Source organism: Cetorhinus maximus, unplaced genomic scaffold, assembly GCF_964194155.1.
Source record: "Cetorhinus maximus unplaced genomic scaffold, sCetMax3.hap1.1 HAP1_SCAFFOLD_216, whole genome shotgun sequence".
NCBI classification, from domain to species: Eukaryota; Metazoa; Chordata; class Chondrichthyes; order Lamniformes; family Cetorhinidae; genus Cetorhinus; species Cetorhinus maximus.
This window is the reverse complement of record NW_027596188.1, coordinates 25,373-40,948: the sequence shown is the minus strand read 5'-3', so window position 1 is coordinate 40,948 and position 15,576 is coordinate 25,373. Positions and strand designations below refer to the sequence as shown.

Here is a 15,576-nt window from a genome sequence, read left to right as displayed (position 1 = left end):
TTTGCATTTCAAATCCAGCCACCTGCCTTGATTCCATCATCTTTTATACTCTTGTCTAGCAAAAAATATATCGAGCTGAGATTTTAAATAATTAATTGACCTAGCATCCACTGCCTTTTGTGGAAGAGAGTTCTACGTTTCTGCCATCCTTTGCCTGAAGAAGTGTTTCTTAATTTCTCCCCTGAATAGCCTGGCTCTGATTTTAAGGTTGCATCCCTTTTCCCTAGATGCCCCCACCAGCGGAAAGCATTTGTTTCTATTTACCCCATCAATTCCTTTTCCAAACCCTAAAAACCTCAATCAACTCTTAACTTTCTAAATTCGAGGGAATAGAAGCCTAGCTTATGTCATTTATCTTCAGAACCCAATTCTTGGAGCCCAGGTAACATTCTGGTGAATCGACACTGTAATCCTCTCCAAATGACAAAAATGATATTGAGGCAACGGAAAAGGTGTAAAAAAAAAACTTACCAGGGTGATATCAGAACTGAAAGATTGTAACTAATAGGCAAGACTGAACCAAGCCTAGAAAAGGCTGAGGGGTGACTGAATAGAGGGCTTCATGATTTTGAAGGGGTCTGAAAGGTAATGTAGAGAAGATGTCCCTCTTACATGGAGTCCAAAACCAGGGAGCATAGATATAGATACAGTTGCTTGGTAGTACAAAACTTGAATATTGCTGACATTACCAGAAGCTTGGGGAGCCTATCTCCATGGCAATACCCTGGCCAATCAGAGTTGACTTGCCAATCAATCAGCACCCTTTCTCCTGCAGTATAAATTGTTGTGATTGTTTGAAATTTGGCATTCTTGCATTTGTTCTGACGTGTGCAAGACAAAAAGCTTCAGCAACATGTCTCTCTTTTTAATAATATAAATATAGATAGTCACTGATATATCCAATAGGGAATTCAGGAGAAACTTCTTCACTCAGAGAGTGGTGCGAATGTGGAACTCGCTACCACATGGAATATTTGAGGCGAATACCATGGTTTGTTTAAAGGGAAGCTACATAAACTCATGAGGGAGAAAGGAATAGAAGGATATGCTGAGAAGATCAGATGAAGTAAAGTGGGAGGAGGCTCTTGTGGAGCATAAAAGTCAGCATTGGCCAGTTGACTGTGCCTTATTATTTGTATAAAAGAAAGCTCTAGACCAATGTAGGAAATCAGTCCTGATTTTTCTTTTATTTCTGGCACAAGAAGTCAATCAAGTGAATTGCAGAAGATTAATGAAACTGCTATCATTAATTACTGTTACTTTCCCACCTACTTTATACAGCTGCAGATGTCCTGCATCCTAAAGAAATCATCCACCTCCTTTTTGAAAAGAAACTTCATGTGCCCTCTGACCTGAGCTGAGCTTTCCAATCCATATCTACTCCATCACCTAGACTGCCTACTTTGTTGCTGAAATCCTCAGCTATGCCTTTGTTACCTCAAGGTGTAACTATTCCAATGTTCCCCTGGCCAGCTTCCCACCTTGTCCCTCCATAAATTTAAGCTCATCCAAAACTCTGCTACCCACATCCTAACTCAAATTCCTCTATAACCCTCACCCAATACCATCTCTGTAACCTCCTCAAGCCCTATAACCCACTGACAACTCTGCATTCCTTCGATTCTGGGCTCTTGCCTATCCCTAACTTTCGTCATTCCATCTTTGGCAGCTATGTCTTCAGATGCCTGGGCCCTAAGCTCTGGAATTCTTTTCCTAAACCTCCCTTCTTCTCCACCCCTATCTCCTCTTTTGAGATGCTGTTTAAATCCTATCTCTATGACAAGCTTTTGGTCACCTGTCCTAATATCTCATTCAGTGGTTTGGTGTTAAATTTTGATGGATATTACTCCTGTAAAGCAACCTGTGACATTTTACCATGTTAAAGATGCGAGACAAATGTGCATTTCTGTGGCAGCGTACCAATACTCCCAACATGTGCTGGCTCATAACTCTATGAAAATTATAGAATCATAGAATCTTACAATACAGGTACTTTCTTCATCTATGATTTCATATTTAATGCTGATGCCCTCACCCTCCCCTCTGCATTTCTTCCCTTGGCTCTCCCATCTCTTATCTACTGGGTATGGTAGCCTAGCAACCCTGAGGTCGTTAGTTCAAATCCCACCATGGCAAGTTGTGAAAACGATTTTAATAAATCTGGTGATTTGTGGACTGGCACCAGAACAAGATTACCATTAAAGTTGCCAAGTTTTCAAAAAAAGAAAACTGAGACACTAATACTCTTCAGAGAAGGGAACTGCTGCCACTGCTCGATCTACCAGGTGACTATAATCCCATACGATCCCTTGGTTGACTCTTACTGCTCTTAGGGTAACCAATGATGGACAGTAAATAAGTAAATGCTAACCTCTCATCTGGAGAACAAACTTAAATAAAAACTATTCACTCGACCAGAATCTATTCATTGCTTCATTTTAAAATCCTCAATCCTATTATTTTGGAGTCAATCAATATATGAGAATTCGGAACAAGAATTCTGAGCATAGTCTTTAAAATAGGAGCCTGGCCATTTACGAATAAAGTTAGGAAGCATTTCTAAAGATCAAAGAGTGGTGGAGATCTCACCCCAAAAGGCTGGGGATGCTGAACTTATCAATGCTGAGGTCGCTAGCTTTTTGTTAGGTAAGGATAACAAGGAAAATGGGGTAAAGGCAGGTAAATGGTGTTGAGGTATAGTCCAGCTATGGTCTAATTAAATGGTGGGACAGGCTGGATGGGCTGAATGGCCCATGCCTGCCCCCACCTCGGAATCTATGCTTCTCCAGCGTAAAGCACTGATCCTGATAGCTAAAATTTAGTAAGTTAGCTAGTTAGTTAGAATTAGTTAGTTAGAATTAGCTAGTTGGAAGTTAGAACCTCCTGTGCCTGAGGAAACAATCATTCCTTTTACTGCTGTCTGGCTAGAACAAGATTTGGACTCCCTCACAGTTCTTGGTTTTTCTCCAGTTGATATTTGTGAGTTTAATAATAGATTTTCCTCTGTTGTTTCACTGATGGGCTTTCAGTCTGACACATAAACCCCTTACCAGAGTGGCTGTGCACTGCTTTTGGTCCGGCGTCTGCCTTTCAACCTGGCTGACTTGGGTGATCCTGCTACATCTTCCACTAAGGTTCCATTCCAGGAAACTGAATCGTTCATCATCTGGATGTTTACTATAAAAGGCTTAAGTTTCAACTAGAATGGAGGGGAATGGAATTTGATACGAATATAGCAAATGATCATATGATAAAATCGCACCGCATGATACTCAGGCTCAAATCCTTGAATCTACTTCAATACTGAGCTTCACTGCAGCACAAATAGATCCAAATTTCAAATGCGACTGTGTTAAATATAATCACATAGTGCAAATCTGCATGAAAATAATTACAAAAGCAAAATACCACAGACATTGGAAATGTGAATTGAAAACAGAAAATGCTGGAAACATCCAACAGTTCAGATAGCATGTGTAGAGAAACCAATAGAGGCAAGGGAGGAAGCAAGATGGGGAAGAGTTGGTGGGAGGCGGGGGAAGGGAAGAATAGGTTTCCATGAGGCCCAACGGGGGGGGTTGGGGTGGGGTGGGGGGTGTTGGAGGGGGGAAAGACACTTGACATCAGGCCGGGGCTACAGGGCAGAGACGAGGGAGGGAAGGATTAGTGGCCAGAGGGAAAACAGAGATGTAAGGGAGGAGATCAAAGGCCAAATGGAAGATTAGAAGATGGGAGCACAGAGGAGGGAGGGGGGAATTGGAAAGGTAGGGCTGAAGGTGGGAGATCATGGTTCGAAGGTGTGAGGGGTAGTGCTCGATTGGGGATGGGGTAAGAATGGAAGCTGCTAAGCTGAATCTAGCAGTTAAAATGATTTTTTTTTATTCATTTGTAGACCATGTGGTGTAGGTGCACCCACAGTGCTGTTTGGGAGAGGGTTCCAGGATTTTGACCGAGCGTCAGTGAAGGAGTGGCGATATATTTCCAAGTCAGGATGCTGTGTGATTTGAAGGGATCATGCAGGCGGTGGTGCTCCCATGTGTCTGATGTCCTTTTCCTTCTAGGTGGAGGTCGTGGGTTTGGAAAGTGCTGTCAAAGGAAGCTTGGTGAGTTGCCGCAGGGCATCTTGTAGATGGTACAGTGAAGCCAATGTGCACAAGGGAAGGACGGCATGAATGTTTAAGGTGATGAATAGGCCAATCAAGTGGGCTGCTTTGTCCTGGACGGTGTCAAGTTTCTTGAGTGTTGTTGGAGCTGCACTCATCCAGGCAAGTGGAGAGTATTCCATCACACTCCTGACTCGTGCCTTGCCCAATCCAGCAGTCCTATCCTCTGTTTAGTTGCTCAGTGTCCTGAGGCCTGGGAAACCTAGCCAGCCCAGGTTAAATTTAAAATGGCAATTAAATCTGAGGCATGCAGACCCATTAAGACATTTAGATGACCAAGCTGCCTCTGAAAGTGGGTTGGTTGTTGTCCACCCACCTTCTGCCCTGTGCCACCAACGTTAAAACTGGATGCTTGGGACTTGGCAGGGGGTGGGGTTGTGTTGTTGGGGGCAGGTTGGTATTGGGTTTAAGATTTTTAACATTTTAATATCCCACTTGATCCAAATCTGTACATTATCAGAGGATAAAATTCCCCATAACATTTCAGGTCAATGCTGCCTTACCACCTGAATATTTTCAGTATTTTCTGTTTCTATTGCAAAAATAATGACCTATCTTATAAAAGTTGGTATGGAAACATTACACTGTGGATACACTGCACCCATTTTTTAATGATCAAAATATCAGGTATTAGCTCTTACCACTCAAAGGCACGAATGATTCTCCACAGGAGACCCAGACCTCAATGGGGTTCCTGACAATGAGGCTTATGAGCTCCGTGTCCATACTCTTCACGTCCTCTGGGGTCACCCGGGGTAACCTGTGCTCCGAGTCGTCATTCTCTGGGGTTGGCAACTTAGCCCAGTCTAGGAGCAAAAACATGCACCACAGGAATGAACCAAGTCATACCGGAGGGACCGTATAATAAAGGATAACTTGGGGGGCAATATTCCCCCGATTTCCATCCTATTTGTCCTCAGAAGTAGAGTAGTAACTGGACCCAAAATCAAGCAGCTGCTCACCCCAGCCACTTGCGCTACATTTGACATCCTTTCTGATTTTTTGCCAGACCCTTCTGGCTGAAACAGGTACAAGCTGTGGTTCAGTGGGTCGTACTCTCACATCTGAATTAGAAGGTTATGGGTTCAAGCCCCACACCAGGAACTTAGCACAGAATCCAGGCCAGGATCTTGTGAGTGTGACAGGGGTCTCGGCAACCGGCTAGAAGGCTTGCGAGAGCCCCACGTCTCCTTCATTTGGGAAGGTCCACCACATCTTGTTCCACTCAGGGATTTGACAGGCCAGGGGCGGGCCTTCTCCAGGGATCAATGACCGCGGGGTCGGGGGCAGCGGGAGGCAGAAGTTCTGCCCCCTCCAAGAGCTGCCAGCCAAGCAGAGGCTGGCAGCTCTACTGAACAGCAGTGTCACGAGGGAGGCAGTGGTTAGTGCCAGTACAACGCCCACCCGAGGCCTAAGATTGTTGCTGGATACCAGGCCAGAGATGAGCGATGGCAGGAGAGGGGATTGGGGGGGGGCGGTCATGAGGTGGGGGTCACTGGGTCGGGGAGGTCAGCAGCGAGGGGAGGGGTATGGCTCTCAACAGGCCCCCCTTCCTAGTGCCGGATCCCTCGATCAGGCACTGATTGCCTTTGAACAAGGGACACCTCCAGGAGTCCGCAAGTAACCCTGACAGTTTGTTTGTTGTGCTTTCCACATGGTGATCCCTCCCACCCATCACTGGGCTAATACCAGCAATAGTAGGATGAGGCACTTAAGTGGAAATTTAAGGCTTGATTGGCAGCAGGGTGGGGAGGCCATCCACGGGCATTCCCACCACAGACCTAATCACGTTAGAGGCAAGGAGGTGGTGGGGTTGCAACCCACCGCCCTCCCATTTGATTAAGTAGCCACCCATCACCAAACGTGCCACTGGGAAAGGCAGAAGGTTCCACCCCTAGTCTGTCCACACCAAAGTAGTGCAGTGCTATCGTAGGTGTCATCTCTCAGGTGAAATGTTAAACCAAGGAAGCGTTTGCCCTCTTGGGGGGGAAAGTAAAAGATGTGGTGGCAGCACTGGAGGCAGCATTGGTGAGTACTTCCTGGTATCCTGGTCTCTCATCAAACAGCAACTTAACTAGTTGGACCTTTTCACAAGGGGACACACATGAGCAGTAGCTACAAAAGAGCAGGTATGGTTAACAGTTGTCACCTGTAACGGCATATCAGATCCCAGGGCTCACAAACAAGGCTGTGGGAGGTGAGGTAATGTGCGTATAAAACGATCGGCATACCTTCTTTGATCTCCCCACTTGACTCCTCGGGTCTTCCATCCTCGCCCTGTGCATCTTGTTTAGTTTCGGGTTTGTGTTCCTGTAAAGTCTCGTTGACTGCCCATGCTGTTAGTTCATTTATAGTCAGCATCAGGCTTCCATCTGCAACGTACAGTCTGCAAGCTGGCCTGGCGAGTCCTAGTCTCTGAGTACATGTGGCAAGCAACTAGATCCAGGCAACCAGAGAAAATAAAGGAAAATGCATTGCATGGAAATGAGAAAGTAAATTATTATTGTTGACACAGTTTGTGTGACATTCTTCTCCCAGCTCCTGAAAGGAGGAATTAATTCCTTTAAATTTGACAGCTTGACACTTGTGCTAAAATGTTGGACAGTGGGTACAAAACGTGAAAATTTAACCCAAGAAATTAACACTGGCTATATGAAAAATACTGAATGAGCCAGTCAGTTGTTTATTTAATTGCCAGCACTAATTTCAAGGGTTAAATGGTAATCTCTGCATTAGCCATTGCCAGTTACACACACGATGGGTGGTATTTAGTGGAGGTGACAAGGGTTTTGTCCACCGGCTCAAGAGCAGGCGAGAGCCTCAAGTCACTTCTTTTAAGAAGGCCCAATGAATGAAATGCCACCCAGGCACTTGGCTGGACAATGTCAGACCTTTTCCTGGATTAAAGACCCCAGGGGCTGACTTGCCGAGCGTTGCCAATCAATCAGAGGCCGAAAGCTGTATTGAATGGCAGTGCCACCTGGTAGGCAGCAGCTGCTGGTGGTGTGATACTCACCCGAGGCCTAGGATTATTGCTGGATCCCACACCACAGGTGAGTGATGGCAGGAGGGTATCATGAGGTGAAGGTTGTAAGGGAGAGGGAAGGAAGGGGTGTTAGCAGCAAGGGTGAGGGTTGGGGGGTGGTGGCCTTTGAGCAAAGAACCCCCTCCTCTGACCGCCTGCAAGGAACCCCGACAGGTTTTGCTTGTCTTGCTCCTTGCATAGTGCATTCCCCCGCCCGCCGCTGGGTTAACACCAGTGGTTACAGGATGAGATCCTTAAGCAGACATTAATTGCCCGCCTCAGGGCTTCAATTGGTGTCCACGGGCCTTTTCGCAATGGACTTAATTAGGGTGGAGGCGGGATGGCAGCTGGGTGCCCATCTGTCATTCTCCCACCAGGGTAAATTGCCCCTGCCAACAAACTCGCCATGTGCAGGGCATTAATTTACTCCCAATGGGGGGAAATTTAACCACCACACCACCCGCACTACTCTTCCAGGGAAGGTGGCGGGAAAGTGGTAGGGAGAAGTTGTATTCTTAAAAATAGGAAACTGGTCCCAAACCCACTGTTCTGGTTTAACCCAGGTGGACTGGGCTCAAATAAGTTATCCATTCTCTAGAGGCGGGTCGGTAATTTTAATATGTTAATGAGGTTGTGTACCTCAGATTTTAGCAGCCATCGGATTTTAAGGCAGTGGGATCGGGAAACTTGGCACATAAAAGGAGAGAATTCGCGGATCCAGCAGGTGAGTGCTATTCCAGCACTCCTTGAGGGCCAGGAAGACCAGGATTGTTTCCTCCCTGCTCCCCAAAATAATGCACCATGCTCTGCCTCCATCCTGTGATACAAGGCCTTCCCGCCTCACGCTTTCTTGCACCCTCAACCCCCGGCAGACTGATGCCACCCTCCTGCTCTGTCCCCCTGATCAGGTCCCCACTCCCAAGTGATCCTTCCACCATCATTACCTCACCATCTCTCCCTCCCTCCTTCCTCCCCCAGCTGTCGGCTTCTAACACAGGCCTCTGAATCTGTCCCGCTGCCAGGCGGGAAATAGAGAAAAGGAATTCAAATGAGGAGCTTTGACAGCACCTCTGAGTATCTTGTATTTCCAGGTTTCCCGGTTACTAAAAGTCTCCTCCAATCCTTCCCCACATGTCCATTGATATCAGGATCGATTAGTTGCTTGCATTTCACTGTAATTTGCTTTCCAACATTTGAACTTTAGTTAACGCTGCAAGGGGGTTAAATTGGATAGCTTCAGAAATCGGGTACAGGAATCACGATGTGTGATTACTGCATACCTTATCGATGCAGGCAACATGCAAACTTTGTGCTGCCTGCTCATTTTCTTGCTTATGCCATGCAGTCCTGCTCTGAATATGCTGCTGAGTGGCTGCACATGGCTCATCAAGGGCTGCAAGTTCTTGCGTGGTGAGTACAGCTTAAAGCTAACCCGCACTATTTAAAGCCAGACTGCACCTCTTAAAGGCGAGGTGCTTTCGGCCTGCAGCACAGGCTGAAACTGCTTGGATAAAATTTAAAGGTTTCAGGAAGGATGTAAAATGGCTCAACAGGAACGAGAGCATGTCCTCAAGGTTTTTAGATGCTGCAGCGGAGTCACTGGTGCAGGACGGGGACCAGAGGAGAGAGGTCCTCTTCCATCCAGGGATCTGGGAGGCCCTCCAAACAACTGTTCAGAAGGCAGCGGGAACAAGGGGCCATGGTGGTCAATACCAACAGTCTGGCATTGAGAACATGGAAGCAATGCCCCAAGCAACTTAATGACCTTGCACGATTGGTCAGGTCAGTGAATGCATGTTCAATTATTACAAATGAATGGCAGTCACACACTGCTCCAATAACCACAGCCTTGTCACTCTCCTACCAACAATCTCTCTCAACCACAGCTCAAACCTCGTACCCATATGCTTCACCTCAACCTCTCACACTTAGCACTGCTGCAATCCACACACTCACATCTCACGGCTTGCACATCCTGCCATCTATTCAACTGTGACAGGTATATAACCCAAACATATTGCAACACACCCACAGGCATACTACCCTCTCTTCTGCAGGAAAAGGTAGTGCATCATCGATAGTCAAAAGGTAGTAATTAGCAACTAATCTGCTTTCTCTTTTCTCTTTTATTTCTGTCTCAGTGCTTGGCTTTACTAAAATATAAAATTAAACCTGTGTGCAGGAAACTAAAGTATACACAAAGCTCAACTCCAAGCACTATGTGGATGGTTTGGGAATCTGAGCATTGAACAGCCAAAGTTGCTACCGTCAGAGAATTAGGCAGCAACACAGAATTGAATGCTTATCACAGAATTACCAATGGAAACTGGAACTCAAAGTTGTCGTTTTCTGAGGATTTCCGTGACTCTTTCACTGAGTTTACAGCAGACAAGTGGAGAATGCCCCTCCCCCTTACCCCTAATGGGCATTCACCCTCCTACCCCATATATCTGGAGTAGATAGTTTTCATCAGAACTGAAAATGGTTGTCCAGTCCTCTCCTGAGAGGCTGACAAAACTTGCTGCCTATTCCCAGCATTTTCTGTTTTACATTTGAACATGTTGTTTACTTAGCCTGGCTTTATTACCGAGGTAAAGGTTGTCCCAATGATCAATTGACCATCCTTATATCCAGCGCCATTTCGGTAGGCCAAGACTCTTACTGTCAGTTGGGTCTTGGCAGCTGAGATTTCCCGTGAGATAGTCTGGACTGACGTCTCCCTCCGCAAAGAAATCCATTTCTCTTCCCAACAGGCCAAACTATTTTCAGCTGCAGAGGTAGAAAGGTCAACCTGCAACCAAGAGAAGTAAAGTCTGCCAGCTCTTTGCAAATGCAATGTGCAACGTTTTAAATAGAAGGTAGCACAACACTGGACTGACCACTACCAAACTGAATCCCCGAGATATCTGCACTCCTCTAACCTTTTGAATACCCAATTCTAATCACTCTATCATTTGCAGCCCTGCTTTCAGCTGTTAAGGCCTTAAGCTTGGGATTTCATCCCTAAACCTCTCCATTTCTCTACTTCTCTCAGCTCCTTTAAGACATTTTTTAAAACCTAGCTCTTTGACCAAGCTATTGGTCACCTATTCTAATATCCCCTTATGTGGTTCGGTGTCAAATTTTGTCTGATAACACTCCTGCGGAGTTCCTTGGGATGTTTTACTACATTAAAGGCAAGTTGTTGTTGCTGTCATTGAAGTTTTTTTTTCTGTAGCAGGACTGGGAACACTTCTTAAAAGAGGATTTCCATGTGAACAAGCCACAGAGATCCTGTTTGGAGCTGAAATGGAAGCTGGGACCCATGGTTCACTTGCAGCCCACATGGGAAGTCTCGGTTATATTTATGCCATTTTTCGGGCACTACCACTGATGATACTGTGGTGAGCAGGAGAACCCCCATTTCAGCCTAACAACAAAACCTCATCCAACTCATACAAAAGTGGCCTGAGAAACAGGAAACTCTTCTGACCATGTACAGCACAGAGGGAGGCCATTCAGCCCATTGTGCCTCTGCCAGTATTTTGAATGATCTATCCAATTAGTCCCTGTCTCCATAGTGCTGCAACATTTTCTTTTTCAAAGTTATATTCCTTATGAAAGTTGCTATTAAATCTGCTTCCTTTCAAGCAATGCATTCCAGTTTGTATCAACTCACTACGTTAAAAAATTCCACTCATCTCCCCTCTGGTTAGATTTGATAAGGTGAATAGAGAGAAACTATTTCTTCTGTTGGAGAACAAGGAAGGATAACCTTAAAATTAGAACCAGGCCATTCAGGGATGATGTCAGGAAGCACTTCTTCACGCAAAGGATAGTGGAAATCCAGAACTCTCCTCCCAAAAGATGTTGAAAGTGGAAGTCAATTAAAAACTCCAGAACTAATAACAATAGATTTTTGTGAGGCAAGGCTATCAAAGGTTACAAGGTGAGTAAATGGAATTAAAGTACACATCAGCCATAATCTAATTGAATGGCAGAACAGGCATGAGGGGCTGAATGGCCTTCTTCCATTTCGGTTCTTTTGCCAATCACCTTAAATTTGTGTTCTCTGGTTACCAACCTCCCCTGCCAGTGGAAACAGTTTCTACTTAGTTGCTCTGTCAAAACCCATCAGAACTCTGAACTACTCAATGAGAAATCCCCTTCACCTTGTCTGCACTGAGGAGAAGAATCCCAGTTTCTCTGATCTCACTACGTAATATGATTTGTAAGAAATTAATTTAAGGTGTTGTTACACTTCAGAAAGTAAGCAAGAGGTAGAAGTCATGAGTTAGGAATTGACCACTCTGAACCTTCACCCAAGTACTAATCCCACTTTAAACTGGTTAAGAACCCATGGAATTTTTTTACTCCCAACTGAACTGCACATCTTATTATCAGAGCCTACAGTGCAACACTTCCTCATTACTGCAGTTAAGTTGCGTATAATGATACCACAAATCCCAGCCAGAATGGAGATGATTTGGGTAATTCCCCCATCAATCACCCCTGGAAGCCAAACTGCTATAAGTGACTGGGATTGATTTTTATACACATCATTTATGTAATCTAACTATCCCTACTCACTGCATTTAGATGGAGAAATAATCAATTTGTGTTATGGAATCATCCTCCACTGACTCCATTTTGTTAGAAAAACGATGCTGCTTTTATTGGAGGGCTTTGCTGCAGTTTCAATCATTGTTGTCGTTTGTGGAGAATCTGTCTAAATAGACTCTATTTGCTGAGTAAATAAACTGTTTGGTATGAAATATATTGCTTTCTATGAGTCCTGCGGTAAATTCTGTCCCACTTCCAACTCAATGGCTGGCACAATGTAATTCACAGTGGCATCAATACTCACTCACTTTGTTAAATATTCATCCAGATTAAAGTATAGCTCACCCTTGCAACCCTGATGCACTTAAAAGGCCCAGTTTCTTCAATCTGGCTCTGTTCGCAGCCGGTTGCACAGATAAATGGGTTACCTGGGTGGAGTTTTGTCATAACATTCCGTCCCCTCAGTGCCCTGGCGCATGCCAAACAAACCACGGTTCTCTGCCTTGTGCTGGCATGGGTGATGGAATAACCCTAACACAGGAATTAAATAGAAAACAGGAGATTCATGGATGAGATTTTCCACAGATACAAATGCATCATTGAATGAGAAAATCTGTATAAATTATGTGTACATAATTACATACAACAACTAGAACACTTAGCATTCTGGTCTCTATATCACAAAAAGGATATAGATGGACTGGAGAGATACAAAAAAGATATACCAGAATTATTTCAGAGGCTATAATTATTAGGAAAGACTGAACAGGCTGGGACTCTTTTTTTTCCAGAATTTTAAATTTATGAAGAGATTGATAGGAATAAATGTTTCCAATTGTAGAGGAGTCCAAAACTAGGGGTCATTAAATGTAAAATGGTCCAATAAGCGATTCAGGAGAAGCTTCTTTACCCAAACAGTGGTTAGATTGTGGAACTCACTGCCACGAGGAGTAGTTGAGTCAAATAGCATGAATGCATTTAAGGGAAAGCTACATAAACATACTCAGGAGAAAGGAATAGAAGGCAATGCTGATAGGGTTAGATGAAGTAGGGTTGGAGGAGGCTCATGTGAAACGTAAACAACAGCACAGGCCAGTTGGGCCAAATTACCTGTTTCTATGCTGTAAATTCCTTGTAAGTCTATAATAACAATAATCTACGGTCCTGATACTGGAAAGTTGCAGGAGGTGGGAGGGGAGTCAGATACCCACCCATGTTGTGGGTGGTTGGGGTGGGGGGTTGGGGGGGGGGGGGGGCGAGGGAGGGACAAATCCCCAATGTCAGTGACCTTGCATGGGGGCAAGGGGATGTCGGGGGGAGCACTCCTGCTCCTCCTGGCCCACAAGCAGTGCTGTAAAGGCACTTGACTTCTCTCCCAATTTGCTTTTACCTCCCTTCAGCTGCTAGGCTTCCCAAGGCCTGGCACACCCGGTCCACTGTTAAACCTGGAAAACTTTTTAGGCTGAATCAAAGGCTGCTAGCCTTATTAAAATATTCAAATTGCCAACCTGCCCTCTGGCAGTGGATTGGCTGCCTGCCCTTTGTCCCACCTCCATTAAATCCAGAAATACATTGAGCAATGGAGGGTTGGGGTCAATTTTGAGATTTTTGCAATTTCAACAACTGACGTGATGTCAACCCACGCATTTTGAGGGGTTAAAATACACCCCGCTATTTCTATAGCTTCAACATACATTAAAACTTCTTATGATGCTTCACAGCATAGGTTTTGGCATGAACCAATAGTAGGAAAAAAATTAGAGGAGCTGAGTGATCATTGAAAAGGTATGAAGAGGCTTTTGACATGGGACAGAGAAGTAACAAGGTAGTGGGGTTTAGAAAGAGAGTTCCATACTTCAGAGTTGAGACAACTGCAATAGATCTTTCATTTTGTTATATAATATTCAACTGTTTGAGAGGTAGTAATTCTGTTAGTCTATTTGGTATTACTTTATCAAAGCTGCACACTTTTGTTTCTAATGGCTCCTCTTTACATCTCTTTCTTAAGAACACAATATCATTTCTTCTTCACCTTCCTCTCTTTGAAAGAAATCAAAATGTTATTTGCTGTTCATGAGGCTAAATGGAGAGGTTTTAACCATTGGGATGGACCACTCTGGGAAGATGAAGCTGTCGTGTAGATGAGATCCCAGTTTAATCTTCAAAGAGCTTCAGTAAACCTAGGTTTAAGATGTTGAAGGCCAATATTTCTTTAGTTACATCAACTTTCATAGAAAGAGTTGTAATTTGTTCCAAAGAGTTGTAAATTTTTTTGGAGAACTTAATAAATATGGCTTATATCATTTAATAGCCCTGGGGCAGAGCTTTGGGGGTAAAGGCTGTACACAAGGGGTGGGTATATATCTGCAGCAATTTATAGAGAGCTGCCTCAGGCTATTGCACTTCAAATTTCAGCTCTACTATACCCTACACTACCAGATACCTCAATATGATCATTCTATTCCCAATGACTACACTAGTTGATGGTGTGGAATGGATTAAACAGCAATGCTTCAACTGTTCTGGGTGTGCCTCCCAAATTGCAGTATTAATAATTCTGGGAGGATTTCTATACAACATGAAGCTGGGTACCTTATGGTTGGGGCTTTCCTCAGAGGTGCTCCTGTTTGGTCGCTGACGCCTCACAAGAAATGCAGCGGAAACCCTATCCTGGTGAGGTTATGAAGATGGAGCATGATCAGCTCTGAAGAAATTCCTGACCTACAGCAATGGTCAGACTGCCAGTGGCAATCACAATTGCCCTTTAAATGATTATTGTTGGACTGAACTTGGGAATGGTAGCAGTCATATATGAGCCACATAGAGTAGCAATATCTGGTCAACCGGTATATAAAGACCAGTGAAAAATATAACAGATCATTATAAGGGGAAAACTTCATTGGTTCTGAATTCAAGGACCCCAAATGTGAAAGAATGGCCACCCACCTCCTACTGTCACTTTGACCACTGTTCACCATATCCAACCATTAACTTCATAACTGATTGTGCCCAGTTAGTTGGTTTCTTGCATCAATAAAATATGTGATTCAAGTGTTGTGCCTTGGTTGGAGCAGATGGAGGAATGGAGGAGAAGTCCAGGGATAAGAGAGTTCAGTTATGTGAAGAGACTAGAGAAGCTGGGATCATTCTCATTACAAAACAGGTTAAGGGGAGACCTAATAGAGGTATTCAAAATTCTGATAGACCAAATAAGGAGAAACTGTTTCCACTGCTGGAATGATTGGTAACCATGGGACAGAGATTTGAAGTAACTGGCAAAGGAACCAGAGAGGAGATGAGGAATATTTTTTTCTGAAGTGATTTGTTATGACCTGGAATGCACCGTCTGAAAGGGTAGTGGAAGAAGGTTTAATGGCAACATTCAAAAGGGAACTGGATATATTGGAAACTGCAGGAGAGTGGAAATAATTGGAGAGCTCTTTCAAAGAGCCAGCACAGACATGATGGGCCAAATGGTCACCTTCTATGGTGTATGGTTCTCTGATTTAGGGATAAGTATCTGCTGTCTCCAATGGTTTTATGGCAAGGGAGACACTTGGTGGGCTAGACTTTTCACTCATTTTTGTCAATGGGCATAAACTGTAGTCAAAGTGTCCTGTAGTGGTCAGTGCCATTGATCAGTGTCAGAGGTTTTAGTGCCTCATACAGAAGCACATGGATCAATGTTTTTGGGTCATATATGGGGTATGTCTATGGTGCTTTGTGGCTAAAAGAGACTCACACACCATCCAGGACCAAGAATGTCATTTTAGATTTGGTTTCATTTTTGCCCTAGTTCTGTAACATCAGAAAATAAAGCGAAAGCTGAATTACAAGCAAACCAAA

The 15,576-nt window shown here is 44.4% G+C and overlaps 1 protein-coding gene across 1 annotated transcript in view; it reads right to left on the bottom strand.

The window, feature by feature from the left end:
- Nucleotides 1-15,576, bottom strand: part of LOC144673052 (doublecortin domain-containing protein 1-like) — a 94,204-nt gene that overhangs the window by 58,514 nt on the left and 20,114 nt on the right. Inside the window, exons 7-10 of the mRNA XM_078535050.1 lie at nucleotides 12,076-12,261; nucleotides 9,776-9,979; nucleotides 6,395-6,599; nucleotides 4,805-4,969 (exon numbers count right to left, since the gene is read on the bottom strand). Of these exons, the coding sequence (XP_078391176.1) occupies nucleotides 4,805-4,969; nucleotides 6,395-6,599; nucleotides 9,776-9,979; nucleotides 12,076-12,261 (760 nt within the window). The remainder of the gene's footprint in view (nucleotides 1-4,804; nucleotides 4,970-6,394; nucleotides 6,600-9,775; nucleotides 9,980-12,075; nucleotides 12,262-15,576) is intronic.